The sequence below is a fragment of the Vulpes vulpes genome, chromosome 10, assembly GCF_048418805.1.
Source record: "Vulpes vulpes isolate BD-2025 chromosome 10, VulVul3, whole genome shotgun sequence".
NCBI lineage: Eukaryota > Metazoa > Chordata > Mammalia > Carnivora > Canidae > Vulpes > Vulpes vulpes.
Window position 1 is genome coordinate 7,470,647 of NC_132789.1, and position 27,743 is coordinate 7,498,389.

Here is a 27,743-nt window from a genome sequence, read left to right on the forward strand (position 1 = left end):
TAGGGGAGGAGGTAGTGGGGAGGAACAGCAATGGTGGTAATCTTTACTCTCAAAACAGTGATGATATTCCTACTTAACAGACGGAGAAACTGAGACTCAAAAGTTAAGGGACTAGCCTGAAGTCATACAATAGGCAGGCAGGAAATGTGGTATTTGAACTTGGGTCTTATCAGCTCTCGTCTGAGCATGGTGGCAGGACTACAGGTGGCTGTGAGATTGAGCATCAGAAAGTAATGGGGGAGGGGCACCTGGGTGGCTCAGTGGTTGAGTGTCTGCCTTTGGCTCAAATCATGATCCCAGGGTCCTGGGATCAATTCTAGCATCGGGCTCCCCATAGGGAGCCCACTTCTCCCTCTACCTATGTCTCTGCGTCTCTCTCTGTGACTCTAATGAATACATAATCTCTTTTAAAAAAGAAAGTAATGGGGGAATTTAAAAACAGGAGAAGAGGGGCATACCAGCCAAGATAGGGTAAAGGCTGAGTGTATGTGGAATGAACCCTAGGACAAGATGCAAGGGAGGGAGGGGCGTGCCAGGGAGAAAGTCAATGTGCTGCAGCGAGCGTACCTGGGCCCAGGAGTACATGGATGAAAATCCTGGGAACATGAGAGAACTCAGCATCTTAATTTCACCCTGCAACTCGCCATAGGTAGACCAGCAGGGAATTTTGTTTGTTTACTTGTTTAGGGTCGTTACATTTCTTTCCATTACTGAAGCACTGAACACGAGAAGCAGCAATGAAGTGCTAATTAGTTTATAATGATCCTTTGTCCCCACAACAGATTAAATTGAAATTCTTAGAAGCCTGGACTCTGGCCAGGCACAGGAAAGCCACTGGAAAGCAGGTACCTTTTTTTTTTCCTTTAATCTCTACCATAATTATCGAGAAGAGGACAAAAATCAAAAGGAGATTTTGTCCTGTCACCAGGGTGTTGCCTGTTCCTGCTGTTCCAGGTAATAGACAGGCTGTCAAGGAATCAAGCAGCTCATTCTGGGTGCACAATTGGGAAGTGCTTTTCAATGTGAGAGCTCACCTCCAGTTTCTAAAGTCCCAAATTCCCAAGATCTGCTCTCTGAGCTGAAGGCAGAGGTGAAGGTCAGAGTTGTAACTGCAGCCTGAAACCAGTGTGGATCCAAAGCAGATTTACCTGGCTGTTTTTGCTCATATTCTGGTTAAGAGAAGAAGCTTCCATGTCTGCTGTAAGAGAGATGTGCACTTGGCACATGAATTAAAGGATTCTTTAAGAAGGAAGGTGCCTTTGAGCTGTCTGTGCCCAGCTCTTGAACATGACTCTGCCTGAAAGGCAGGGGCTGGGAGAAGGGCTCAGGGATGGCAACCGGCTCTGCCCTGTGGCAGCTCACTGAATTCCAGTAGATGAGAGAATTGCTGTAGCACTTGCCCCCTTTCCTAGTAAAGCTCTTTAATAAGAGAATATAAGAGAGAAAATAGTTCATGTACTGAGCCCCTAGCTCTGTGCTATTCAATCTTTACAAGTATCCTCTAAGAGTCCCCATTTTTATCTTCCTTTCCCCCCATTTCACAGACAAGGATTCTGAATATCAGAGATGTTAAGAAACATGCCCGAGGACTCACAGTCAGCAGAAAGTAGGCCCCACAGTCAAACCCATGCCTCTTTGACCTCAAAGTCTGAGGATTTCCCAACGCTCGACCCTAGACCTCTCCAGCCTCACCCAAAGCAGAGGGTCTCACTGCTCAGGGCTGGTGGGTCAGAAAAGTAGACTGGAAACCATGTTTCATATAATACTCTTATGCTTGCTGTTACCCATGCTTCAGAGATTTGGGCAAGCTCTTTCTAGCTGGTGTGAATTTGCAGATGACAGAGCAGGAAGTATTTCAGGGGCCTTGCGAGAATGAGGTGGAATCACACTGCCTTCCCTGCAAATTCCATCAGTCCCTGAAGCAGAATAATAACCTTTCGTCTGGGGACGCCTGGGTGGCTCAGTGGTTGAGCATCTGCCTTCGGCTCAGGGCGTGATCCTGGGGTCTTGGATAGAGTCCTGCATCAGGCTTCTGGCGGAAAGCCTGCTTCTCCCTCTGCCTATGTCTCTGCCTCTCTCTCTGTGTCTCTCATGAATAAATAAATAATCTTAAAAAAAAAAATAACCTTTCATCCGCACATGAACATAGACATGTCACAGGGAGCAACCTGAAGGCCAGGCCTGCTGTTGTTGGTTAAAAAAAGAGCGTCTGCACTTGACCTTCTGTGCAGGGCTGAGCTTCTCACTCATCACATACCTTACATTGACTTCCCACTGTACCACCGACCGATCCTGTCCTCCAGCCGTGAAGGCATAGCAGCCGTCGTAGGAAAGGGCCATTCCTGCCACCCCACTTGGGTGGCATACGATAGCAGATGTTTTATGTGGATTGCCATCAACTGGTAAGATCTGAAGTCCAACCTGGAGGGGAACATGTAATTGGAAATTCAGAGTCAGAAAACTGGGCCCCAGGTTAGGGCCTGGCATGTTTACATGTCAGTTCCAGTGCTGTTTCCTGGAAACACCTGTGCATCTAGAACTACCTGTGTGTGTGAGAGATCCATTTCATACGGCCTGGGCTTCACAGACACTGACCCCTGTGGGGTGGGCCCTGAAGAGAGAGATGCCAGGTTCTGGTAGAGACACAGGAAGTAAGCTTTCACCTGTCTTTACAGTCAGACATCCAAGGTTTTCCAGAATAATTTGGAATCCTATGATTTTATGCTTTTCAATATTATTATTGAAAGATTATTAACTGTAGAATGAAGTGTAACTAGTTGCATGTCTTTATAAGATTTTTCCGTGTAGGGGCGCCGGGGTGGCTCAGTCAGTTAAGCATTTGCCTTTGGCTCAGGCCCAGGGTCCTGGGATTGAGCCCCACATGGGGTTGGGGGGGTGTCTCTGCTCAGCGGGGAGTCTGCTTCTCCCTCTGCCCCTCACCCTGCTCGCATGCTCTCTCTCTCTCTTTCAAATAAATAAATAAAATTTAAAAAAAAAGATTTTTCCATATAAATAAATCAGAAGGGAAAAAAATCCTTTGCTGTCTTCATGGGAGTACAAAAAAATTCAGTAACTCTACTCCGAAATGCTTCCTAAGACCCAATTTTCACTCATTTATGGCAATTTTCAGTATCACTATTCACGGGGACAGAAGTAGCTAGGCTTGGCTATGACACCCAGCATCCTTGAGTCTTATCCTACTTGGAGCTGACTGCTACTCAAAACACACAGAGTCATCTCACAGAGGCAGAGAGCAAAGGCTGATACCTTGTCTCTGTTAATAAACACCATGTAGCGTTTCTGCAGTTCCAAAGTGGTTTTCACTGGAAGGATTTGTATCTGCTCAATGGGAGAACCAAACACTGGCCCAAGAAGTGTCTTTCTGCAGGAGGAAAAAAAGAAACACTTTTTTTTTTTTATTCCACAAATCTGAAGTAGGTTTCATGACTAGCTACCTTTCATAATACCATGCACATGTTGCATTCCCAATTTCCTGTCCTGTCACTCAGGTAGGAACCTCTCTCTCAACCTCTGCTAACAGCTGCCATAAATAAGGGGCAACAGCTCCAAACAGTAAATGCTCCAGGGAAAGTCTGATTGTGAAGAATGCTTTTTGTGGTGGAGGCTTTGACTTTCCTCCTCGACAGCTGAGTAAAGAGAACATTATGCCTCAAGAATGTGTACAGGAACAAGGGACAAAAAAACGTGGTGAGGAAGTGACATGCATTGGCAGGACGTAGGAAAACACCCCTTTCCCGGCAGCAGGTCAAGAGAGCGGAATGAGGTGCCATCCATGGCTCCAGACACCTGACATTCAGGTCCAAGTGCAACACACAGACTTTCAAAACACTGTCCTGTCCAGGAAGCAAATGGTCGTGAATCACACCCCAGCAATAGTCAGACTTCTTTAATCTGATCCAAGGTGAGGTTATGGGACATTACCCTAAACCCAGAGCAATACCTTCCCTAAAGCTAGCAAAACAGGAGCTTCAGGACAGAAGGCAGGGAGACATGGCTAGGGGCAGACTCTGGGTTGAAACCCAGCTTGGACCCTTAAAGAGGGGCAAGGCTGCAGTGAATGTGGAACTGCCACACACTGCTGGTGGCAACGTGAGCCTGTGGCACTGCTTTGGGAAATAGTCTGGCGGCTTCTCAAATGGTTAAACAGAGTTACTGTGTGACCTGGCTATTCCACGATGAGGTCTCTGCACAGAAACCTACACACAGATGTTCACAACAGCCCCAAACAGAGATGTCACAAATGTCTGACAAACGGGTGAATGGATAAAGAGGGTATGTCTCTACAATGGACTATGACCTGGCCATAAAAAAGGAATGAAAAACTGACACACACTAGACCTAGGGACTAACTCTGAAGACATCCTGCTGAGTGAAAGAAGTCAGACACAAAAAGTCACATATCCTATGATTCCACTTACATGAAATATCCAAAATAGACAAATCCACAGAGATAGAACAGAGCTGGGTGGTTGCCAAGGGTGGGGCAGGAGTGGGGGGAAGGGGAGTGACTGCCAATGGGTTTGGGGGGGTTGTTTGAGGTGATGGAAATATTCTTTTTTTTTTTTTTTGATGGAAATATTCTTGAATCAGGTAGTGGTGATGGTTACACAACTTGGTGAATATAGTAAAAACCATGGGAATGTGGTAAATTTACGATATGTAAATTATATCTTAATTTACATTATAAAACAGAAAAAGCCACCCCACCCAAAAAAAGTCAAAATAATCTGCCTACCCCAGGAGACTGTGGGAAACATTAGGTAGGCTAATAAACAGCACACAGAACCATTTCTGGCACATAGTAGGAGCCATGAAACTGTCACCTAGCATTGTTAAACATGTATCCAACAATTTCATAAAGCTATTATCTTTTGTTTCTCATTGAACAAGTAGTACATATTCATTGTTAACAATTTCACACATGTAGACATGCATAAGATAGATAACCTACCTAGATCCCCACATTGCTGCACCCTTTATCCCCAGATAATCGTGGGTAACAGTTTGGTGTCTAGGACTCGAGAATTTCTTTTGTATATTCTAACCTAGATAATTATAATTTTAGGTGAAAATTAGATAAATTAGGGCACCTGGTGGCTAGTCAGTTAAGCGTCTGCCTTTCTTTGGCTCAGGTCATGATCCTGGGGTCCTGGGATCAAGTCCTGCATTGGGTTCCCTGCTCAGCAGGGAGTCTGCTTCTCTCTCTCCCTCTGCCCCTCTTCCGATCCTGCTCACTCTCTCGTTCTCTCTCTCAAATAAACAAAATCTTTTGAAAATTAGATAAATTATAGAAATGTAATTTTATATGAAAATATATTATGTCTTAGAGATATTCCCACATTACACACAGGAGCTTACTTTTTCTTTTCTAAAAGCAGCATCATGTTTCAGTGTAGTACCAAGCCATCATTTAACTAATCCCCTATTAATGGACATCTGGCTTGTTTCCATTTTTGAAAATATTTTCGAGCAAGACATCCTTTTACTTATGTCTTGGCATACTGTGTGAAGACGTCTGTGGGCTACATTCCTAGACGTCAGAGGACATGATCCAATTTAGCAGGGAGGAGCAAATTGCTCTCCCAAAAGGGACTCCCCAGTTTCCATGTCCCCCTACCAGCCAGTGAGAGTACCTGCCCACTTATACCTTTGCTAGCACTGTGCAATGTCAATCATTTTTATTTTGCTAATCTGACTCGTGAAAGATGATGTCTTGTTTTCATTTGCATCTCTGATACACTAGTGAACATCTGCTCATAGGTTTACTGGCTTTTTCCTGTGAGCTATCTTTTCAAGTTCTAAATATTTTAAGTGCATTTTAAAATTGTTTTGGATTTATCATGAAAATGCAATTCCTTCCCAGCTAAGCTACAGTTATGAGGCTTTGTTATTCCTACAACTTAAAAGATGCTTTATGCAAAGGAGCTTTACTTGGGAGTGATGGAGATGTTCTGGAACTAGATATAGGTGTTGATTGCTTAACATTGTTAATGCCTTAAATGCCACTGATCTGTTGACTTTAAAATGATTAGTGTTTGGGATCCCTGGGTGGCGCAGCGGTTTGGCGCCTGCCTTTGGCCCAGGGCGCGATCCTGGAGACCCGGGATCAAATCCCACATCAGGCTCCCGGTGCATGGAGCCTGCTTCTCCCTCTGTCTGTGTCTCTGCCTCTCTCTCTCTCTCTCTCTGTGACTATCATAAATAAACAAAAATTAAAAAAAAAAAAAAGAATTGTTTAAAAAAAAAATAAAAAAATAAAATGATTAGTGTTTTTAAAAAAAGATTTTAGTTATTTATTTGAGAGAGAGAGAGAGAGTGCATGGGTGGAGAGGCAGAGGGACAGGGAGAAAGAAAATCTCAAGCAGCCTCCTTACTGAGTGCAGAGAGCCCCTTGCATGACTCGATCCCACAATCTCAAAATCAAGAGTCAGATACCTAACCAACAGAACCACCCAGGTTCTTCTAAAATGATTAGTTTTTATGTTATCAAATTTCACTTTGATAAATTTTTTTTTAAGATTTTATTTATTCATGAGAGACACACACAGAGAGAGGCACAAACACAGGCAGAGGGAGAAGCAGGCTTCGTGCAGGGAGCCCGATATGGGAACTCGATCCCGGGTCTCCAGGATCACACCCCAGGCTGAAGGCGGTGTTAAACCGCTGAGCCACCCGGGCTGCCCCGATAAATTATTTTTTTAAAAACACTTTATGAAAAAAAAAAACTTTTAATGAAAATAAAAAGATGCCTTATGCTAATTTCCAATTGTCAGTGGCAGAAGCTCTAAACTGTGTGGCTCGAAGTCCCTGCTTAGTAACTGTCAGCAGGAATTTAGAGCCTGGGTGGGCCCTCCATCCCCAATGTAGGATGAACTCAGATTTACTCAGGACTTGCATATGGTGAACTCAGATTTATTCAGGACTTGGATATGGAATATACCATGTCCAAAAAATTTGTGCCCATTAAAGATGATGTACGAAGATTCTGAGATCTTCCTAAAATTTCTTTTCTACTCATTTCTTTCAAATGCCTCCTTCCCAGTGTCTTAATATTTTTTTTAAAAATTGTGCTGGATTTCTCTCCTGTTCCTGCCACATGACATGGCATTTCATAGTCATTTTTCCTTGTACCCTTCTGGGAACAAATGTTTTTAAAAAGAAGAAGATGATGACCATCTTGGGTGATCCTGGCCTCTGAGGATCTATCTTCCTGAGAGACATTTCCAAACGCTGATCATTCTCAAGCATGGGGCCAGCTGCCATTGGCTTCTTACTTCCTTCTCTCAGGTGAGGTCACTAATGCATTCTCACCTCTGTTTCTCCAGCCTCAGTACCTTCGAGGTAGCCAAACCACAGGCAGAATGGGGATGCGCTCTAGGGCTGACTGACCCCATAGCCAGGGCTGCACCAAGGTCCAGTGGTGTCACGTGGAGGACAGAGTCAGGACTAGGCTCAAGGGTTAAGTGCCACCTTATCCTGAGCAGCAAGTTCTGTCACCTCTCTGAGCCTCAGTGGGACACTACTTGGGGGTGGGGGGTGGGGTTGTTGAAGATGAATGCAGAGCCCTGGTGCAGGAATGGTGCACCCTAATCTGTATCTATCATGGGGAGCAAACCCTGGGGGCCCCAGGCCTAGCAGCACAAGGGCCAACCATAGACACAGACCTATTTCAGGATGGAGGAGCTGCTGCTCTGAGATGCTGAGCTTTGGGTGCCCTGGGCTTGGTCCTTTGGTGCGCCTCTACACGCTTTTCCCCTCTAGAATTTTCTCTTCTCTCATTGCTTTATTATTCTTTTTTTAGATTTTATTTATTTGTTCATGAGAGACACAGGAGACACACAGAGAGAAGCAGAGACATAGGTAGAGGGAGAAGCAGGCTCCCCAGAGGAGCCCAATGCGGGGCTCGATCCCAGGACCCTGGGATCACACCCTGAGCCCAGGCAGATGCTCAACCACTGAGCCACCTAAGTGCTCCTTTCTCATGGCTTTAAAACACCGTGTGCTCCTGGCCTCAAATGTGGACCTCCAGCCCAGCCTCTCCTGGGAACTCTACTCCCCTACCAAGATGCAAATTCCATGGCGTCAGGAACATTGCTGTTTTCATCCCTACCTTCAGCACCTCGGACAGAACCTGGCTCAGGTAGGGACTGGGTAAATACTTAGTGAGTGAACACATGTAGGCCATCAGGTAAACTTAAAACTCCTTTAGGAACCAAAAATAAGGAAAATTGCACAAGTAGGGGCACCTGGTTGGCGGCTGAGTTTGAGCCCCACAATGGGTATGGAGATTACTTTAAAAAATAATCCTTTTTTAAAAACTGCATGATTGGTGGTCTTCAAGTAAAAATATATTTTTGGTGCACCTAGGTTGCTCAGTGGTGAGTGTCTGCCTTTGGCTCAGGTCATGATCTGGGGTCCTGGGATCAAGTCCCACATCAGGCTCCCCACCGGGGAGCCTCCCTCTCCCTCTGCTTATGTTTCTGCCTCTCTCTGTATGTCTCTCATGAATAAAAAAAAATCTTTTTTAAAAAAGAAAGAAAAAATATTTTTTTTATCCATAGGGAAAGACAGGAGAGTTTATAAAGCGTCAGTAACTTTCCAGGTTCCTTCACTGAGCCTCAGACACTAAGCTCTGGGTTCCTCATCTCCATGCAATGTTGGGCTCAGAAGCAAGGGCTCTGGATTTGCATCCTGCCTCTGGCAACTTCCCAGCCATGTGACCCTGGGGGAGAATTACTCAACTTTTCTGTGCCTTGGTTTCCTCCTCTGCATAGTGAGTGATAGCAAAGGTAGCCAAGCTGCTCGCAGGTCTGTAAGTTGGGACTTAAAATAAACAAGGGGTGGAGAAAGTGATTTATGCATCACATCAGCAGGAAGCTCCTCTTGCTTACCTGCACATTTTTGTGATAGAATTAAAAAGTTTCACTTTGTAGCCACTGTTGCAAACGAGCAGGAAGAGTTCCTTGGTGAGTGGTGGGTACCAGACCATACAGGTGGGATAGTTGCCCTGGTCGGTTCGGTGAATGTCCAAGACTTCCAGGTTGTCTTTGCGGCTCCTAAGAAGATTATACTCAATCTGCAGAGGAGCCCAGATAGACACACATGAGGACTGAGCCAAATGAAGTCAGCCAATAGTCCTATTCTGGGAGAGACAGCATTGGTCCTCCTAAGACTTGCTTAGACCCTCACTCCTAATAAGCTGCCATTATGGAGCATTCCTTCTGAGCAAAGACAATGAGCTAAGTGCTCTAAAAACATGATGCCGCTTAATACTCATGCCTACCCTGCCAAGTCATACTGTTGCATGACAGATTAGAAACCAGATGTTCAGAGAGGTTCAGTGGCTTGCCCAAGGCCACAGAGCTAAGAAGTAGTAGGGTGAGAATTCAAATTAAGGTCCAACTGAGTCCAAAACCTGAACTTTCACAGTTATATTATACTCTTTCCCTTACCATTATCTTGGGAACTCTTTGAGGATATGAACTAATTCATATATAAATCTCAGCACTTGACAGTCATAAATTAGCAGCTTGCTGAATTTCACCCATATGTATGTTTGGCAGCCAGACCATAATGAATGGATGGATGGACGGCTATTGTAAAGGAGAGAAGGGGATGGAAGAAAGGGAGGGAGCAAGAAAGGAAGTTAAGATGGATAGATAGAGATCTTCTTTGCTTCATGATGGGGTTACATTCCAATAAACCCATTTTAAGTTTAAAATATCATTAAGTCAAAAATGTATTTAATACACCTAACCCACGGAACACTATAGCCTAAGTGGCCCACACTAAATGTGCTCAGAATATTGACATGAGCCTACAGTTGGACAAAATCATCTACGACGAAGCCTATTTTATAACAAAATGCTGACTATACTGTGTAATGTATTGAACTCTGGACTGAAAATGACAAACAGAATGGCCGTGTGGGTGCAGGTGGCAGTCAGTGTACTGGTGATCGACCCTCATGGTTGCGTGGCTAACAAGGAGCTGTGACTGCTGCCCAGCATCATGGGAAAGGAAGGGACCACAGATCACGAGCCAGGGACAAGACCCAAATTCAAAATTCCAAGTACAGTTTCTACTGAAAGGAATATTACGTTTGCACATCCTTGAGACCAAGTGTCAATGCAAAGAGGTTTATTCTACCTCATTGTACATTTGTTTATGTCAACAAGCACACAGACCATGGGCCCAGTTCTATGCCAGACACCAGGGACACAAGAATGAAACACACGCAGCCCCAGTGGCAAAGTAAATGGACACTGAACAGCTCACCAAGAGCCTATCTTTCCCAAGGCTTAACAGTCTCGGCTCATTGCTGTCCAGTTGAACCCCAAACAGGAGACTGCGGATGCTTTTGCGATGAGATCGAAGCCTTGCCAGGTATTCCCAGACCCGGTGTCCATTTTTTACTATCACCTTGTAAACGGCCACAGTGAAACGCACATCCTAAATCAGAGCAAAAGAGCAGAAGTTATTTCTTTTTAAGTTTTGTAACTTAAAAATCATCACCATAGTTTTTCATATTAATGTTGCTTTTAGAATATTTTATCCAGAAAGAAATTTTAGTCTATCCAAGCAAATAATAACACTAATTTTACAGATGAGAAAATTAGTTAAAAGTAGATAATCCACAAAGGTAATGGTGGGTGGGTAGAAAGCCTCTACCTGACACTGGTGGCCTTACTCTTCTTTCTTGTCCCTACTTCATTCTGTGTGGAAAACGGAAACCCTGACTCTTTGACCTTTGTCCTTGCAGTGACACAAAATGAAAATGGTATGAGTTCTAAAGAGCATCATGGCTGAGAGTGAACCGGGTAGGAGAGTGTGCAAGATCAGCCTGAAGGGAAGGCGACACCTGAGTCAGCAGTTGCAGGGGCGTGGAGGTTTGGAGCATACAGACCAGGGCAGGAGGGGAGGGACCAGACAGGGGTGGGGGAGCAGAAGGGATGGGGAAGCAGTGGATCTTCCCCCTCACCGAACACCAAGGCAAGATGAGCACACTGCAGACCAGGAAAGCTGGCTGGAAAGGAGAGGTTAAAGGTCTCAGAAAATCTTTGCTGAGCTTAAGAGCCCTAGTCACAGAGGAAAGGAACAGAATCCAAAACACCAGGGTGAAGACTGTGCTTTGAGATAAATGAGAATATCATCTTGTTAAAAATCAAAGGGAAAGATGAAAGAATGGATACCAAGAAAGGGGTCCAGAAACCAACACTGAAATGAGCTGTCAGGAGGGCAGAAGCCCAGTCTGCAAGTCCTGAGGCCTGGTCTCATTTCGAGTGAGAGTCCCTCCTCTCTCTATAGTGGCTTTGTGAGGACACTGTTCACACTGCACACAATTCACACCTTGAAAGTGTACATACAATACCATGCTTTTTTAGTATATTCACAGAGCTCTGGCTCTCCACCAATTTTAGAGCATTTTCACAACCCCAAAAAGAACCCCGAATCCATTAGCAGTCACTTCCCATCCCTGCCACCCCCTCTCCAGCCCTCTCTCCCTTTTGGTCATAAACAAGGTTGCTCAGATCACTGGACAGCACTCAGTGGAAACACTTACAGCGGTTGCCATGTACTGGGAGTCATGGGAGAAGCTGATGTGAGTCACATTTGTTCTGGAATATCTGAAAGGCTCTGGGATTTGGTTTTCTAAGGACATTGCATCAAGAATGTAAACTGTCCCCTCAGTGAAGCCAGCTCCAAGAAGGACTCCTGAAATCATAATCCAGAGAACAATGCTAGAAAAGGACTTTATTCATTCAAAAAATATCGACTCTAGGCCAGGACGTGTTCTAGGTGCTGAGGAGACAGCAATGAACAATGAACAGGACAGACAAGAACCCTGGCAGGAGAAACAAGCTGAAAAGCATGAGGCTCTGGGATGAGTGCTCAGATGCTACTAGGCATGGAGAGCTGCAAGGCCCAGAGAGACAAGCTGTCTCATCTAGTCTGCTGGGGGGAAGTGATGTCAAGGGAAACCTCTTGGAGTTGTTGCAGCCAATGGCACAGTCATTTGGGTCTGTTTTCAATTTGGAGCCTAAGACAGGCTGATAAAATGAAAATACCTTCAGGATTGTAGGTTAGACTCTGGACACCAAGCCCCTTCTCGAAGACCCTGCTGAAAAGGTATTTTTTCTTTTCATAATCCCACACTTTGATCATCCCACAGAAACTCCCAATGGCGATGAGGGGTTGATATGGGTGGCAGGAGATGGCACAAATGGCATCCTTGGGTTCCACGAATAACTTCTCAAGTTTGGTCCCATCTGTCGTTAAGTGGTACACTGTTGCATCAGATGTTCCAATGATAAAATTCCTGTTTGCCAAGGAGAGACCAAACAGTATCAGTGTTTGCAGGGAATGGGGCATGCCAGCTATTCTGCTTCTAATTGCACATGAAACGCCTCTGTCGTCTGTAATTTAGTGACATTATTAACCCAACATCTCCAAAAATATACTACCAATACCCAACAGCCTCCATTTGCAAGTGAAAAAGCCCACATTTCTACATGTAAATTGAGTCATTAAGTATGCAGATGGACAGTCAGTTGTACAATTAGCTAATCTGCACATGCAAATATTCATTTGTGTATGCAAATATGGAGTTTGGTGCACACATACAGATGTGCCTGCAAATACTGCAAGGGTAATTAAGCAGACTCACAGATAATTCAGTCTTGAAATGTTATGGCTATTAATTATCAAATGCCTTTAACCGCAGCGCTAGGACAAACTCAGCTTCAAGGAAAGACAGACACCAAGCTACGGCAAAGGACGCCAAACACAGCAGAGATTAGAGCTCAGAGATAAGCCCTTTCCAGCTTCCAGTCGCTAAAGATTTTTAATACGAAAATATGCTTCATTAAAAAAAAATGACTGACTAGTGATTATAATCAGCAAGTGGAGATTCATCTGCAAGGACTGATGAGGAAATTCAGTTCTATCTTGGACAGAACAAGTGAACAAGGTGAACATCCCACTGCATGCCCACTAACAGAAGACATTAATCATTTTTCAGCCATTCGAATGACTAGATCTATTAACAACTTACCTCACAATAAAAAAGTCACCTTTTAGAGTGCAGTCTGGAGGATAGTTTGATTTTTCGGTGGGTGGAGCCGCTGGAGTGTTTGAAAAGGACAGAGTCCTTATGGAGCTGAGTTTGAAGTGGCTGTACCAGTTAACAATGGACAGGTTGTGATCGTAGAACTTAATGTTACCTCTAATATCACCTGTGACAATGTAGCTGAAATGGAGAAAAATGGAGAAAACACCCATTTGTTAACTAACAGTAGTAAGTACCATCTAATGCCTCAGGCTCTGGGCTCCAGGTGTTGTAAAAACGTCGCCTAATACTGTCTAACAATGTCCTACGAGGCTGATTTTGCCCCACGTTGGGCTCCCTGCTCAGCAAGGAGTCTGCTTCTCCCTCTGCCCCTCACTTCACTCATACCCTCTCTCTCTCAAATAAATAAAATCTTTAAAAAACAATGAGTAATCTTTTTGTAGAAGTATGTCCCAACAGCCCCAGTGGCGCAGTGGTTAAGAGCCGCCTGCAGCCCGGGTGTGATCCTGGAGACCCGGGATCGAGTCCCACGTCAGGCTCCCTGCATGGAGCCTGCTTCTCCCTCTGCCTGTGTCTCTGCCTCTCTCTCATTCTCTGTGTTTCTAAGAATAAATAAAAAATCTTAAAAAAAAAAAAAAGAAGTATGTCCCAAATATCGCAGGGGACATACTTATCCATGGCAACCCTATCAGGCCCTGTGGCTACACTATGCAGGGATCCAGGTGTACCTAATGCAAAGTACATACTGGCTCTCCTATCCCTTCCTTCCCAGAGCAGCCACGTGTAGTGTCAGTGGGCTGTGATTTACAGCCTCTGCCGTGAGACCACAGATGACAACAGAGACCATCTACTAGCCCTCCGAAATCACACAGCTTGGCAATAGCACACAAGCTGCTTTACTGGAAGACACTGCTGTCAGAACCGTGGTAAAACCCTGTCCAGTCATCACAGCCAAAGACAGTGCTGCGTGACAAAATGGCTTTTCTTTCTAGTCTTCAGATCCATCCCAAGTGGGCTTTTTTTTTTTTTTAAGCCTCTGACATAAGTCTAATCACGGGGCGGGGGGTGGAGAGTAGGGGGATGAATTTCCTCTTATATATGCAAAGTGATTAAATGTAGTTTCTGATTAATAAACGAAGGCAGGTGGGCAGAGTAATTGGCTGGAACATCTTTCACTGCCCTCTGCTGGACAGAAGCAGCAAAACAGGCCAAGTAGTTTTCAAGCTCCTTCATGGGCTCCCTGGTCCTGGCTGGGTTTTATTTAACATGGAGAGAGGGGAACTCAGGCCCGGTCTTCAATAGGCCCTAACCCTCAACTAATTAAAGGTTGATTCATCATCAACTGCAATTCTCTACTGTCTTTTCCATACCCCTGAGTAAGGACAATTTGCATTTCTCTTTGTAAAGCCATGACAGGACTTCACTGCTCCCTGGATTAAAATCAATGAAAAGGAAAGCAGTGTTCCTAGAAAACAGATGGCACAGTGACTCCAAACACATGGGCATGGTCTTTGTCATTAGGCAATTTCCTCCATCATTGTTGGGACCTTCTCTAACATACAAATAATGATTATTTCATCTAGAGCTCCCCTGTGCCAGAAAAGGTGCTGTGAGTTTTACATGGCTTGTCTTACAAAATCCTCATGAAATCACTCTGAGAAAGAGAGAGAGAGAGAGAGAGAGAGAGAGAGAGAGAGTTGTCATGCCCATTTTGCAGATGGAAAAATTGAGTCAGAAAAGTTAAGTCTCTTTCCCCCAGTCACTCAGCAAGGAAGGAATGCATCTGGAATGTGAATCCTTTTCTGTCTGAGACGAAGGCTTTTAAAAGATCCTCTCTGAGCCCCCACAGCCTCTCAAGTCAGTGAACTTTATAAAGTTTTGCTATATTTCATCTTTTCATAATGGGTGTTATTTTGTAAACAGAAAAAATAATATAGCTATGCATGTTATTTTCTTAAAATTAAAGTATGTAAAATTCAGGATGCAAAATAAGTCTAATTAGTATGGAAGGAAAAAACAAGTTATTTTTTGTTTCACCAACACAAAGGGATTTTAAAAAGTAATACATGCCCATGATTAAAAAAAAAGCAGCAGCAAGCCAATTAGTACAAATGAGACTATAAGAAGAGGTGAATCTACCCCCACCCATGATCCTAATTCTCTGTTCTCTTCCCAGAGGCAACAAACATTCCCAGTTAATAATGAATTTCCCCAGAAATATTCTATGGATTTACAAAATACATGTGTACATCCAAAAGGGTTTTAATATACTTTTGTAATCATCGACCATTTCTTTTTAATTAAGTTAATTACCTATCAACTGTAGTAAGAACAGTGATGCCCTCTTTCTGCAAATGAACCAATTTACAAGGTTTGATTTGAGGAAAGCCCACAGAGGTGGAGGCAGATGATGACGGGCGGTGTATGTCCCAGACAACCAGCTTCCCTTCCATTGTTGCTGAGAGTATTTGTGTTAAATTCAAGTGAAAGACTGTCTGGCTAAATTTTCCCACAAGCTTGTTGAATGTCTGCATTTCAAAAGACAGGTTATAAGTTACCATTGGTAATAAATATAAAACAAAGCATTTATCAATGCAGCATATATTACAGTGATATACAGTAGGAAAAAGATTTAAAATTTTTTTTAAATCACTAAGAAATCTCTCCCTCGTGGATTGCCGTGGTGCAGGCAGTTCTAAACCTCTGCAGGTTTGCTAGGAGCAAGTGAAGGGTTATGTACTGGCTTAATTAAACTGTTTGCTTAAAGCAAATGAAAAATGATTAATCACTAGTTGATACCTGTTCAACTTCTCTGACTGAGGTTTCAGAAACTGATAAAGAAACTAATGTCTGTTGCAAGCAAAAGCATGCTCCAGTTGTAAGATATCACAAAATAATTATCCCAGTCTTATAAACTTTTCCCATAAACAATTTTCCCATCAGTAGAAATTAAGCACTGTACATAGACATGTCCCTGACTCCTCATGAAATTTCTGCTACATACAATAAGGAACTAGGGCCATCTTTCTTAGGCAATGTCTTGGAGACAAAGTGTAGAAAGAACCCAGAGTGGTTAGGGGAGCCCCTCAGTGAATGTTTAGTGAATGGATAAATCAAATAAACTCCTCCATTTGTCATGTGATACATCAAGTTTGCTGCCCGGTTCTCTAACTACACAGAGAAGACCCTAAGGTTTACCCTTCTGCCTTGAACACAAGAGAGTCAGTAAAACAATGACTGGTCACGTAAGGGCATCAGGGTTTAAGAGCTGCTCTGTTTCCATACAAGGCATTTTCATCATTTCAAACTGCAGTCAATTCTGATTTGTGGATTCTGTATTTGCAAATTCACCTACTCACTAAAATTTATTTATAACCCTGAAATCAATCCTTGTGGCACTTCCACGATTGTTTGCAGACATGCAGATGTGCAGAGTGGCAAAAATTTGGCTCTCCCTGTGTGCACGTTCCTAGCTGAGGTCGATCAAGGACATGCTCTGCCTTCTTACTTCAGCTCTCGAAGTGTAAACACCTGTCCTTTTCAGGGTCTTAGTGCCATGTTGTTCACTTCTTTGAGGTGGTTTTTGTTGGTGCCTCAAACACAGTACTGAAATGCTGTCTAGCATTCCTAAGCATGAGAACGCCATGATGTATCTTCCAGAGAATATACCTGAGTTAGATAAACTTCATTCAGACATGTGTACCAGAGCTGTTGGCTGTGCATCAATGTTAATGAATCAATATTATGTATTAAATATGATGTCTTCAAACAAAAACATACAGAAATCAAGGTTATATATATATCTCCTAGTGAAACTGTTATGACCAGAGGCTGATAGGAACCTAATCCTAGGAACAAGGATTCTCCTAGGAACAATGATTTTGTATTCACTAACTGAGGTCTGTGGGGATTTTATGAAACATAACTGCCACAAATAATGAGAATTGACTTTATTTTTTTGATAACTTTGATTTATAAAAAAGAGTTTGCAGATAGAATAATCTTTTTATATTCATTTCTCTCATCTTTTTTTTTTTTTTGGGCATATCCTCTTTAAAAAGAAATTTCTATAAATCATACCAAGAGTGAAGGAAGGAAGCAGAAGAAACCACCACTGAGGGCAGACTACATGGGTGTCAAATGCAGAAAATGCTGCAGGAGACGGGACCCGAGATCCACATCAGATGTGACAGCTCCAGGCAACCAGGCAAGATAAACTCTTGCCTCCAACACCTGCCTCACTGTCTTTCAACTAGCTCTAAAACGTCTAAATACCCAAAATCATGTTATTACTTTGAAAACTGGGTAGCCTAAAAAGATCCACTTGTGTTCAACTATTTACTACATCACTCCAAACTAATTTTCATTCTTTGTTATATGCACACATACATTAGTAAAGCCATCACTTTTTTGAATATTTTCTCAGGGTAGTCAACTCCCTTTTCCATAATATTTTATTTTGAACAATGGTTCTATTATTTTCAGCTGACAATTCAATATGGTAAAGGACCAAGTAAAAATGCCAAATGATTTCCCAATGGTTTAATATCAAAATATACAGAGTAGCTCAAAGTGAGTAAGCTTACACATACATATTTACTCTCCACAAAATCTGACACACAAAAATGCAATAGGCATACTCACTTTTTCTGTTAAACGTGGGGCACTGTGAGCAAGTATATCTCTCTCTTCATACTGGTAAGTACAGAAAAAATAGTTACTACTTAAAAAAGACTTGGTTTTCCAAAAGTAGAACATAACCGCAAAATCAAAACAAATTAATCTAAACAGGGTCAGAGCTTTGCAATTTCTACAGGTAAGAGAACCCACTGCCTCCAGGAACATCTGAAAACATTCGAAAGAAAAGCAAGTACATAAAAAAAATGCCACAAATGATTGTGACTTTAAATGGTAGTTAATGCAAATCTGATTGCTACATTTATAAGGCATTAAAAGCTACAGTACCAGAAATAAGGACTACCACTGAAAATTAGTGATTGGATCAGTGTTTTTGTTCTTGCTTTGCATTTTTCATTGAGGTAAAATTCACCTAACATAAAATTAACCATTAATCATTTTATTTTCTTTTTAAAGATTTTATTTTTAAGTAATCTCTACACCCAACTTGGGTGGGGCTTGAACTCACACTCGGAGACCAAGAGTCACATGCTCCACCAGCTGAGTCAGCCAGGTACCCCCAACCATTAATCATTTTAGAGTGTACAATTCACTGACATTTCATACATTAATAATGTTGTGCAACCATCACTTCTGTCTAGTTCCAGGACATTTTCATTACCCCAAAAGGAAGCCCCTCTCCATTAAGCCATCATTTGTGCCCCTCCCCCAGCCCTAGACAACCACCAATCTGTACTTTGCTGCCTGGGTTTCATATCAATGGAATCATGGAGCACGTGGCTTATTGTGTCTGGCTTCTTTCATTGACCATGATGTTTATGAGGCTCATCCATGTAGCAGGTGTTGGTGCCTCATTCTTTTTATGGTTGAGTCATATTCTATTTCATGGAGGCACCACATTTTGTTTATTCATTCATTAGTTGATGGGTATTTGGCTTGCTTCTACCTTTTGGTTGTTACAAATAATGCTGCTATGAACATTTGTATGTAAGTATTTGAATGCCTGTTTTAAATTCTTTTGGATTTACGAATTGCTGGGTCATATGGTAATTTTATGTTTAACTTTTGATGTTTTTTAATCTCCTGATTTCTGTCCTGTGTCAGTATATATATTGCTGATCTGTTTGCTAATCCCTTTCTAAAAGGGGATAAAAGCCAAGGTCTTGTAAAACCCTGTATTTTAGACCTGTTAAATACATTCAAATAAATATTAGCCTCATTACTTAAAAAAATTAAATGGAATTTAAATTATCTGCTTCTGATTTAATATACTAATTTCCAATGAGACTAAAATAAATGCTATAATTAAATCAAAACATTTTAATACATATTTATTGCTTCCTAAGTAGATGCTATATTACTACATTGTCAAAACATCTGTACTCAAGGAATGAACATATACATTTAAGACAAATCAAAATATTTCTACTTACCCACAAATAATAAATTGCCTGTGTTTTACTATTGCTCACCAATTCTTTATTATTTGTTGGATTAAAAGTAAGGTAGTTCTGAAATATAAAGTATGGAAATATATTACATTACAATAAATTTTCTGTTTCTCTCTGGCTAAGCTAAATGTTAAAAATAAATAATATTTTTACTATAATAAATAGCTGAGTAGGAATATAAAACAGAAAAGACATAGCATTTTATAAGCATTAGGAATATAAACACTAAAAAAGAGGAATATAAACACCGAGTGTTAAATTAATGGTTTCAAATGTGTTCCCTTTCTTATTTAGTCTTATTTATTATAATTTTTCATCTATAAATTGGAACAAGCAAAAGTAGCACAAAATTCACTAATAACCTTTACTCTGTGTCCTTTTGGACAAAAACTGCTGCATAAACATTTCTAAATTTGACAAGGCCACAAGGGAACTTGGAATGAATGCCAAATACTGGAAAGAGTTTCTGATTCCTTCCAAGATGGTGAATAGCATGGGCTGCCTGGCTCCCTTCCCAAAAATCAACCCTATGGAAGTGAGGAAACCACAAAATACAGAAGGTAAACAACAGCAACAACGCAGTGGAGATCCCTGGGGAGGCTTCACCTGTGCCCTGCCATGGTGTGTGGATGGGAGGGGCTTTGGAAGGCAGCCCTGGAAGACAGGTTCCAGAAAGATGTCTGAAGTTCCATTCCTGCCACTTCCACCCCATTGCCTAGTCCTTGCCTACTCCAGGAATGTAAAGGACCAATGCCAATGTTTGAGAAGTAATTCCAGGGCAGCTCAAAGGCCTGGGGGGCAGGGAGGGGTGATGAAAAAGTGATGAAAGCAAGTGTGTGGACAAGCTCTCACAAAGGCTGGAAACCAACCTCAAATCACCACAACCCGTGATTTGATAAGAAGCAATAGTAAGTCTTCCTTGGAGGAAGTTATCATCCTGAGCCTCAAATTATTTCTATACTTTTAAAAGCACAATGTTGGGCATTCAATAAAATATAACCAGGCACATGAAAGAGACATATCCAAATGATGGATAACAGAGGGGGAAAGCAATTAGCAGAGAGAGACATCGGGACATGCGGTCGTAACATCAACACACCCAGACTTGACAATAACTATCTATGGTCAGTATGTGCAAGGAAGTAGAGGGCAAGACAAGTAATCTCAGCAGATCATTCTTTTTTTAAAAAGAATCAAATGGAAATTCTAGATCTGAAAAAAATGATTTTAAAAAACCCTCAGAAAAAAAAAATAAAAAAAATAAAAAATAAAAAACCCTCAGATTAGGATTTAACAGAAAATTTAATATAGCCAAAGAAATGATTAGTCAGTAGAGAAGGAAGATAAACTATAAGAGAAAATATCCAAACTGAAGGATAAAGACAAAAAGAACAGAAACTATGGACAAGACAATTTAAGAGGGCAGTCCTGGTGGCGCAGCAGTTTGGCGCCACCTGCAGACTGGGGTGTGATCCTGGAGACCTAGGATCCAGTCCCACGTCAGGCTCCCTGTGTGGAGCCTGCTTCTCCCTCTCTCTCTCATTCTCTCTCTCTCTCTCTCTGTGTCTCTATGAATAAATAAAATCTTAAAAAAAAAGACAATATAAGACATTTAGGACAAGAAGGGTCTAATGTATGCATAATTGTAGTACAGAGAGGAAAGAAATAAATATGGTAGAAGTAATGTTTGAAAGGTAGTGGTGGAGGATTTTCCAAAACTGAGGAAAGACATGACATCCCAAGTTCAAAAAACCCCAAAATACATGTTTCGGTTTTTTAAAAACTTTTAATTTTTACTTATTTACCCTTTTTCGTAAGTAATCTCTATACCTAATGTGGGGCTCAAACGCAAGACCCAAGATCAAGAGTCATGTGCTCCACTGATTGAGTCAGCCAGGTACCCAGTTTTGGGTTTTTTAAAAATCAATAATATACCCATATACATACAGACACACCAACAAAAACTGCTAAAAACCAACAGAAAATCTTAAAAGTAGTCAGAATGGGGTGGGAGGGAAAAAATACATAACTTTCAAAAGAGGAAACAGTAAGATTGATAGCTGACATCTGAACAGAAATGGTGTTAAGTCTGAAGACAATGGAATATGTTCAAAGTACGAAATAAGGTAACTACCAACCTACAGTCCTATAGTTTGGGAAAATAGCCTTCAAAAGCAAAGATAATTACCAAGAGAAATGAGAACATATATCCCTACAAAGATTGGTGCATGAAAGTTCATGCACCTTTGTTTTCAACAGCCACAAACAGGGAACAGTACCAATGTCTTTTTAATAGTGAATAAACAAATTGTGACATATCCACTCAATGTACGACTATTCAGCATTAAGTTTATAAAGGAAACGTAAAGAATAATATAAGGGAATAAGCAATTGATACATGCAACAACATGGATGAATCTCAAAATTAAATTGAGTGAAAGAAGCCAGAGCCCTCCACAAAAGGAGTCAATTTCTGTAAAATTCTGGAGTATGCAAACTAATAAACAATAAACAGGAGGGTAATTGTTGGGACATGGGCGGAGGGGGAGTTTAGGTTTACTCCCATTATAATGGAAATTCACTGAAAGACTTTGAGAGAGTGATATAATCTGTTTTGCTTGTTTGAGAATTATTGCTCTAACTACAGCAGGAAGGTCCATTGTGACAAGAGTGAACACATCAGCTGGGAGGATGTCACACAGGCAGATGTGGTGGCAGTGAAAACAGAGAGAGGAAGTAGGATTTCAGGATGCTTCTTGGGAGTACACTTAAAAGTCACAGGAATGGATAAGAATACCCAGGAAGAAGGTATAGCAGGAAGAGGAGCTCCTATAACTAAACCCTGAGGACTGCCCATATTTAAAAGGTGTGCAATGAAAGAGGAAGAGCTCACAAAAGGAGCCCAGGAAAGATCAATGAGCCAGCAGAAAAGGTGTCTTGAACCCCCAATTGGGAGAGGTGCTACTGACTTAATAGTGTCCATTTGACTTGGAAACACTAGTAACTGTGATAAGCACAGATTTGGTAAAGCCATGGGGGGGGGGGTAGAAGGCAGAGCAAAAGAATCAAAATGTTCATCATCAGTAGGATAGATAAATGAGCTGTATTGTACTCAAACAAGGAGAGACTATATAGCAATGAAAATTAATGAATTCTAGCTCAATAATCAACGTGTATGGGGGATCCCTGGGTGGTGCAGTGGTTTGGCGCCTGCCTTTGGCCCAGGGCGCGATCTTGGAGACCCGGGATCGAATCCCACATCGGGCTCCCGGTGCATGGAGCCTGCTTCTCCCTCTGCCTGTGTCTCTGCCACCCCCCCCCCCGTGACTATCATAAATAAATAAAAATTAAAAAAAAAATCAACGTGGATGTATCTCAAAAACAAGGTAGAGAAGATGAAGCAGTTATGATTCCAAATATGTATCAAACAAAACAGTTAAAACAAAATAGGGGCAGCCCTGGTGGCTCAGCGGTTTAGCGCCGCCTTCAGTCCAGGGTGGGATCCTGGAGACCTGGGATCGAGTCCCATGTCAGGCTACCTGCATGGAGTGGAGCCTGCTTCTTCCTCTGTCTGTGTCTCTGCCTCTCTCTCTCTCTCTCTCTCTCTCTCTCTCTCTCGCATAAATAAATAAAATCTTAAAAAAAAAAATAAAACAAAATAGGATAGTACTGAAGGAGTGGCACCTGGGTGGCTCAGTTGGTTAAGCATCCAACTCCTGATTTTGGCTCAGGTCATGATATTAGGGTTGTGAGATCAAGCCCTACATCGGGCTTTGCACGCAGCATGGAGTCTGCTTGAGAGTCTCTCTCCCTCTCCCTCGGCCTCTCCTACTTGTGCACATATACTCTCTTTCTTAAAAAAAAAAAAAAAAAAAAAAAAAAAGGGCAGCCCCGGTGGAACAGCGGTTTGGCGCCACCTGCAGCCTGGGTTGTGATCCTGCAGACCCGGGATGGAGTCCCACGTCCGGCTCCCTGCATGGAGCCTGCTACTCCTTCTGCCTGTGTCTCTGCCTCTCTCTCTCTCTGTGTCTATGAATAAATAAAGTCTTTTTTTTTTTTTTAAAGGAGAGTACTGAGGGATATATACATTGCTGGAAAAAAAATATAAAGGAAAGCAAGGGAATGTGTAACACAAAGTCTGGGACACTAGTTAATTTTAGGAAGCAAGGCTAAGGATGAGATTGGGGAAGGGGAACAAAGGGTGATGTTCTTTCTTGACCCAGCAGTAAGTACACAGGTACATTTTGTTTCCTTCCTTAAAATGTACACATTTTGCATGTATGCCTTATTTAGCAATGACAACATAAAGAGATCAAATATCTTGTGCACAAAAAAGTAAAAGAAAGATGACAAAGTAAGAAAGCAAATGCAGATGGCTCTTCAGAGACATTACTGTGAAGAGGCACAGGGGGCAAGAGCTGGACGATGGCCCATCAATGGCGATCTCTAAAGATAGGTGAAGCTAAAGCATGTGTACTTGCTGAGGGGATAATCATCCATTAGAGGAATAGACTGGTCACTGCAGGAGAGGGCCTTGAGTGTGTGAGAGGGATGGGATCTAGTGCACTGGTTCTCTCATAATTAGAGGGGAAAGAGAAGGTGGGGAGGTTGAAAGTAAGCTGTAGGCCTGGGAATGAGAACAGGCCAGTGTTTGTATCTGATGGCCTCCATTCCCCCAATGCAAAATGAGAGGTCATCTGCTGAGAGTAAGAGGAAGGACTGGGGACGTATGAGGAGAAGGTGTGAGATAAGTGTCTCTAGAAGCAAAATAGACAACCTACTAGCACTAAAGCCAGTCAATGCTGAAAGCTCAGTTGTCATTTGTGACTCCATGCCAGATCAAAGAAACCTGCTCAGTTGGGTGGGCAAGAGCACAGAGCACACTAATGGCAGAGTCCTTCCAGATGTGGGGCATATGCAGTGCTAACGGCACTTTCTGTTATGATGGAGATGTTCACTCATCTGTGCTGTCAAACATGGCCGCAGTCAGTCACAGGTGGCTAGTGAGTACCTGAAATGTAGAGATGCTGAGGAAATGAATTTGTAGTTTTATCTTATTTCAATCTATTCAAATCTAAGTAGCCACATGTATTCAGCAAAGTTTCATGGTGCAAAATCACACAAAAATCAGTTGAGTTTCTATATATTAGCAATAAACAATCTGAGAAGGAAATTAAGAACACGAATCTACTTACAATAGCATAAAAATACCTAGGAATAAAATCTTGGGTGAAAGATTGTACACTGCAAACTATAAAACACTGCTGAAGGAAATTCAAGAAGACCTAAGTATATGGAAAGACATCCTGTGCCCATGGATTGTTAAGAGGACAACTATCCCAAGTGATCGTAGATTCAATGCAATCTCTATCAAAATCCCAGAGGAGCTTTTGGCAGCAATAGAAAAACCTACTATGGCTGGTGGCTATTCTATCAGGTCAGCTTACAAAGCCGTAAGGAAATTTTTTTCAGAGACCTAGAGAAATGCTGGGGGCCAGAAGAGACATGGACATAAAGCTGTACAGCTTTATGATTGGCTGAGCCCAATCACCCAGACCCTCTGACTGGGTTCTAGGTCCGGCATCCAGGTATGTACTTTCCATAGTGTCTTAGCACATGAGTAGGTACTCAGCAAGCGAATGATGAATGAGGATGCAAGAATGAATAAGACGATGCAGAACAGCAGAGTAAACTTTGTGGGTGTCCTTGGCAAGTAACTTCAAGCAAACTGGGACTAATAACTTCCAGATATTAGGAGCAGTTAAGAGCATACTTCCAGAATAAGAAAGGCTGCTAGCCTCTGACTTCAGACAAATTATCTGTAATTAATAGCATTCCATAGATGTTACTAAATAACTCCTTCCCAACATGTTTGCATGGATTGTGTGAGATACTGTATATAAAGAACTTAGCAGAATCTGGCACATAATAAATGCTCAAAAAATTGCTAACTATCATCAAAAATAAAAATGAAATCATGGATATGAAAATGTTTTTTAACAAGTGCTAGAGCACCATAACAAAACTCCAGTAAAGCCAAAAGTAGGTTTTGACCTGGGCTCAGTATAACTGTACGCCATCACTTTACAGACCCAAATTGAGCTCACCTGAAAGCCATACTCTTTGGGAAGGTCAAGAGTACATGCTGGCGTTTCCACTGCTAAGGTCCACCTCCAGATGCAAACTTTCTGTGAGTGACAGCAGACAGAGGAGGATAAGAAGAAGGTTTCTGAAGGCTGCTGAAGTCCCCTACACCTCTCGTGGTAACGCTGTAACTTCGGCTAATGGAGCACCGCACTGTAAGCAAAGCTCCAGGCAGAGAACTCCCACCAATGTGCCAAAGGGTCTGGTCATTCCCTGAGAGCATCACAGATGCCACGTGGCCAGAGCAGAGCTGCTCACTGGGACACACCTGACAGGCTGGCCAGCCTGCTGAGGCCAATTCCAAGGGCCCTGTACCTGGATTTCAGCATCTGAGATGGTTGCCAGATACTTGGCGTCCCGGGTGATGGCTATGGACCCAATGCCATTGCCTTCTGGACAGCTGTCAAATATTGTGTGCACAGGAATGCTGCAAAACAGGCCAGGGGAACAACTGTTTGCTGAGGTCTCCTTGCTTCCCAGAGGGATTCACTTCAAAAGCATCACAGTTATGGAGGAACCAAATGTGGTCCATCCATATGATGGACTATGATTCAGCCATAGAAAGGAATAGGCAGTGAAAGCTACTCTGCCATGGGTGAACCCTGAAAACACCACATGAAGTGAAAGGAGCCTGTTGTATGAGTCCATTGGTATGAAATGTCCAGAGTTTGAGGTGGCTGGGTGGCTTAGTTGGTGAAGCATTTGCCTTTGGCTCAGGTCATGATCCTGGAGGCTCAGGATGGATCCCCACATCAGGCTCCCTGCTCAGCAAGGAGTCTGCTTCTCCCTCTGCCCCCAACCCTGCTCCTTCTCTCTTTCTCTCAAATAAACAAATAAAATATTTTTTTAATGAAGTGTCCATAATTAGAAAATTCGCAGGGATAGAAAGCAGATTGGAGGCTGCTAGGGGATGGGGGAGGAGGGAATGAGAATGATGGCTGATGGTTTCAGATTTTCCTTTTGGGGAGTTGAAAATATTTTGGAAGTAGGAGTGCCTAGCTGGATCAGTCAGTGGAGTATGTGACTTCTGATCTCAGGGTTGTGAGTTCAGGCCCGATGTTGGGTGTAGAGATTACTTAAAATCTTTTAAAGAAAAAGTATTTTGGAACTAGCTATAGGTGGGGATCACATAACAATGTAACTGTGCTAAATGCCATTGAATGCACACTTTATAATGGTGAATTGTATGTTATGTAAATTTTACCCCAATTTAAAAAAACAAAATTAACTTGGCATCATGCAAATGGGCTTTTTGTTGTCTTCGTGAAGTCTAGTGTCACTCATTATTGAGCGCTGATTCGGTGCCAGGCACAAAGGATGGAAATATGAAAAAAGACTCCTAGGACAATACCCAAGCTCTTAGGAAAACGAGCACCCTCCTACCTAAGTGGGAATGTAAATAAGCACAAGCTTTCTAGACAGCAACTTAGCTACATCAATCAAAATTGTAAATGTATATACCCTATGACCCAACAATTCCTCTTCTACAGCTTGTTCCCAGAAAAATAATAGCAAAAATAAACATAAATATTAATTCATGTTTTTATAGAATTGCTTTAATGGCAAAAAAATCTGGAAACAACACAAATATCCATGGATGTGAGAGATGTTAAAAAATATTAGAACATAACCATATAATGAAAAACTATGCTACTTTCAAAAAGAATGAGGAAGATATTGGAAGGTGACCAAAATTTTGTGAAAAAAGCAAATTACAAAAGAGTGTATGTAGCATCATCCTGGATGAAGGAAAGAAAGTGCACACATTTCTGTGCAGAGAAGAGGCTAGAGGAATGGACTCCACAGTAAGCTAAGGTGACTGTGGAGATGTGTCTGGGTGGAGAAGGACTTTCACTTTTTTGTCCTCATGCACTTCTTTTTTTTTTTTTTTTTTTTAAGATTTTTATTTATTTATTTGAGAGAGAGAGAGCAAGAGTGAAGTGAGGGGCAGAGGGAGAAGTAGACTCCCACTGAGTGGGGAGCCAGTATGGGGCTCAATCCCAGGACCCCAGGATCATGATCTGAGCCAAAGGCAGACAGATGCTTAACTGACTGAACCACTCAGCCCCTCTCTTCATTACTTCTATACTTGTTACTGGCAAGACTCGAACTGTAAGAAGCAGGCAAAGCCTTGTCACATGCAGAATTAATTTTCTAAAAGATTTTATTAATTTATTCATGAGAGACACAGAGACACAGGCAGAGGGAGAAACAGGCTCCTGCAGAGAGCCCGATGCAGGACTTGATCCCAGGACTCCAGGATCACGACCTGCGCCAAAGGCAGACGCTCAACCACTAAGCCACCCAGCTGCCCCTAAATTAGATATTTAAATATCTAAGAGAGCTAAAGAAATTCAGGAGATGGCAGAAGCAAGGAAGTGAGTAAACAGTAGCATGGGGTGGGGGGAGTCCCTGACCTA

General features: G+C 42.2%; 1 protein-coding gene across 3 annotated transcripts in view; it reads right to left on the reverse strand.

The window, feature by feature from the left end:
* CFAP251 (cilia and flagella associated protein 251) overlaps nt 1–27,743 on the reverse strand; it is a 66,995-nt gene that overhangs the window by 24,344 nt on the left and 14,908 nt on the right. For all 3 annotated transcript variants that reach the window (XM_072722773.1, XM_072722775.1, XM_072722774.1), the window contains exons 6-17: nt 25,639–25,750; nt 25,287–25,367; nt 19,162–19,239; nt 17,735–17,785; nt 15,404–15,618; nt 13,076–13,270; nt 12,090–12,340; nt 11,585–11,736; nt 10,300–10,473; nt 8,913–9,097; nt 3,268–3,382; nt 2,258–2,421 (exon numbers count right to left, since the gene is read on the reverse strand). In XM_072722773.1, coding sequence (XP_072578874.1) covers nt 2,258–2,421; nt 3,268–3,382; nt 8,913–9,097; nt 10,300–10,473; nt 11,585–11,736; nt 12,090–12,340; nt 13,076–13,270; nt 15,404–15,618; nt 17,735–17,785; nt 19,162–19,239; nt 25,287–25,367; nt 25,639–25,750 — 1,773 coding nt within the window. The remainder of the gene's footprint in view (nt 1–2,257; nt 2,422–3,267; nt 3,383–8,912; nt 9,098–10,299; nt 10,474–11,584; nt 11,737–12,089; nt 12,341–13,075; nt 13,271–15,403; nt 15,619–17,734; nt 17,786–19,161; nt 19,240–25,286; nt 25,368–25,638; nt 25,751–27,743) is intronic.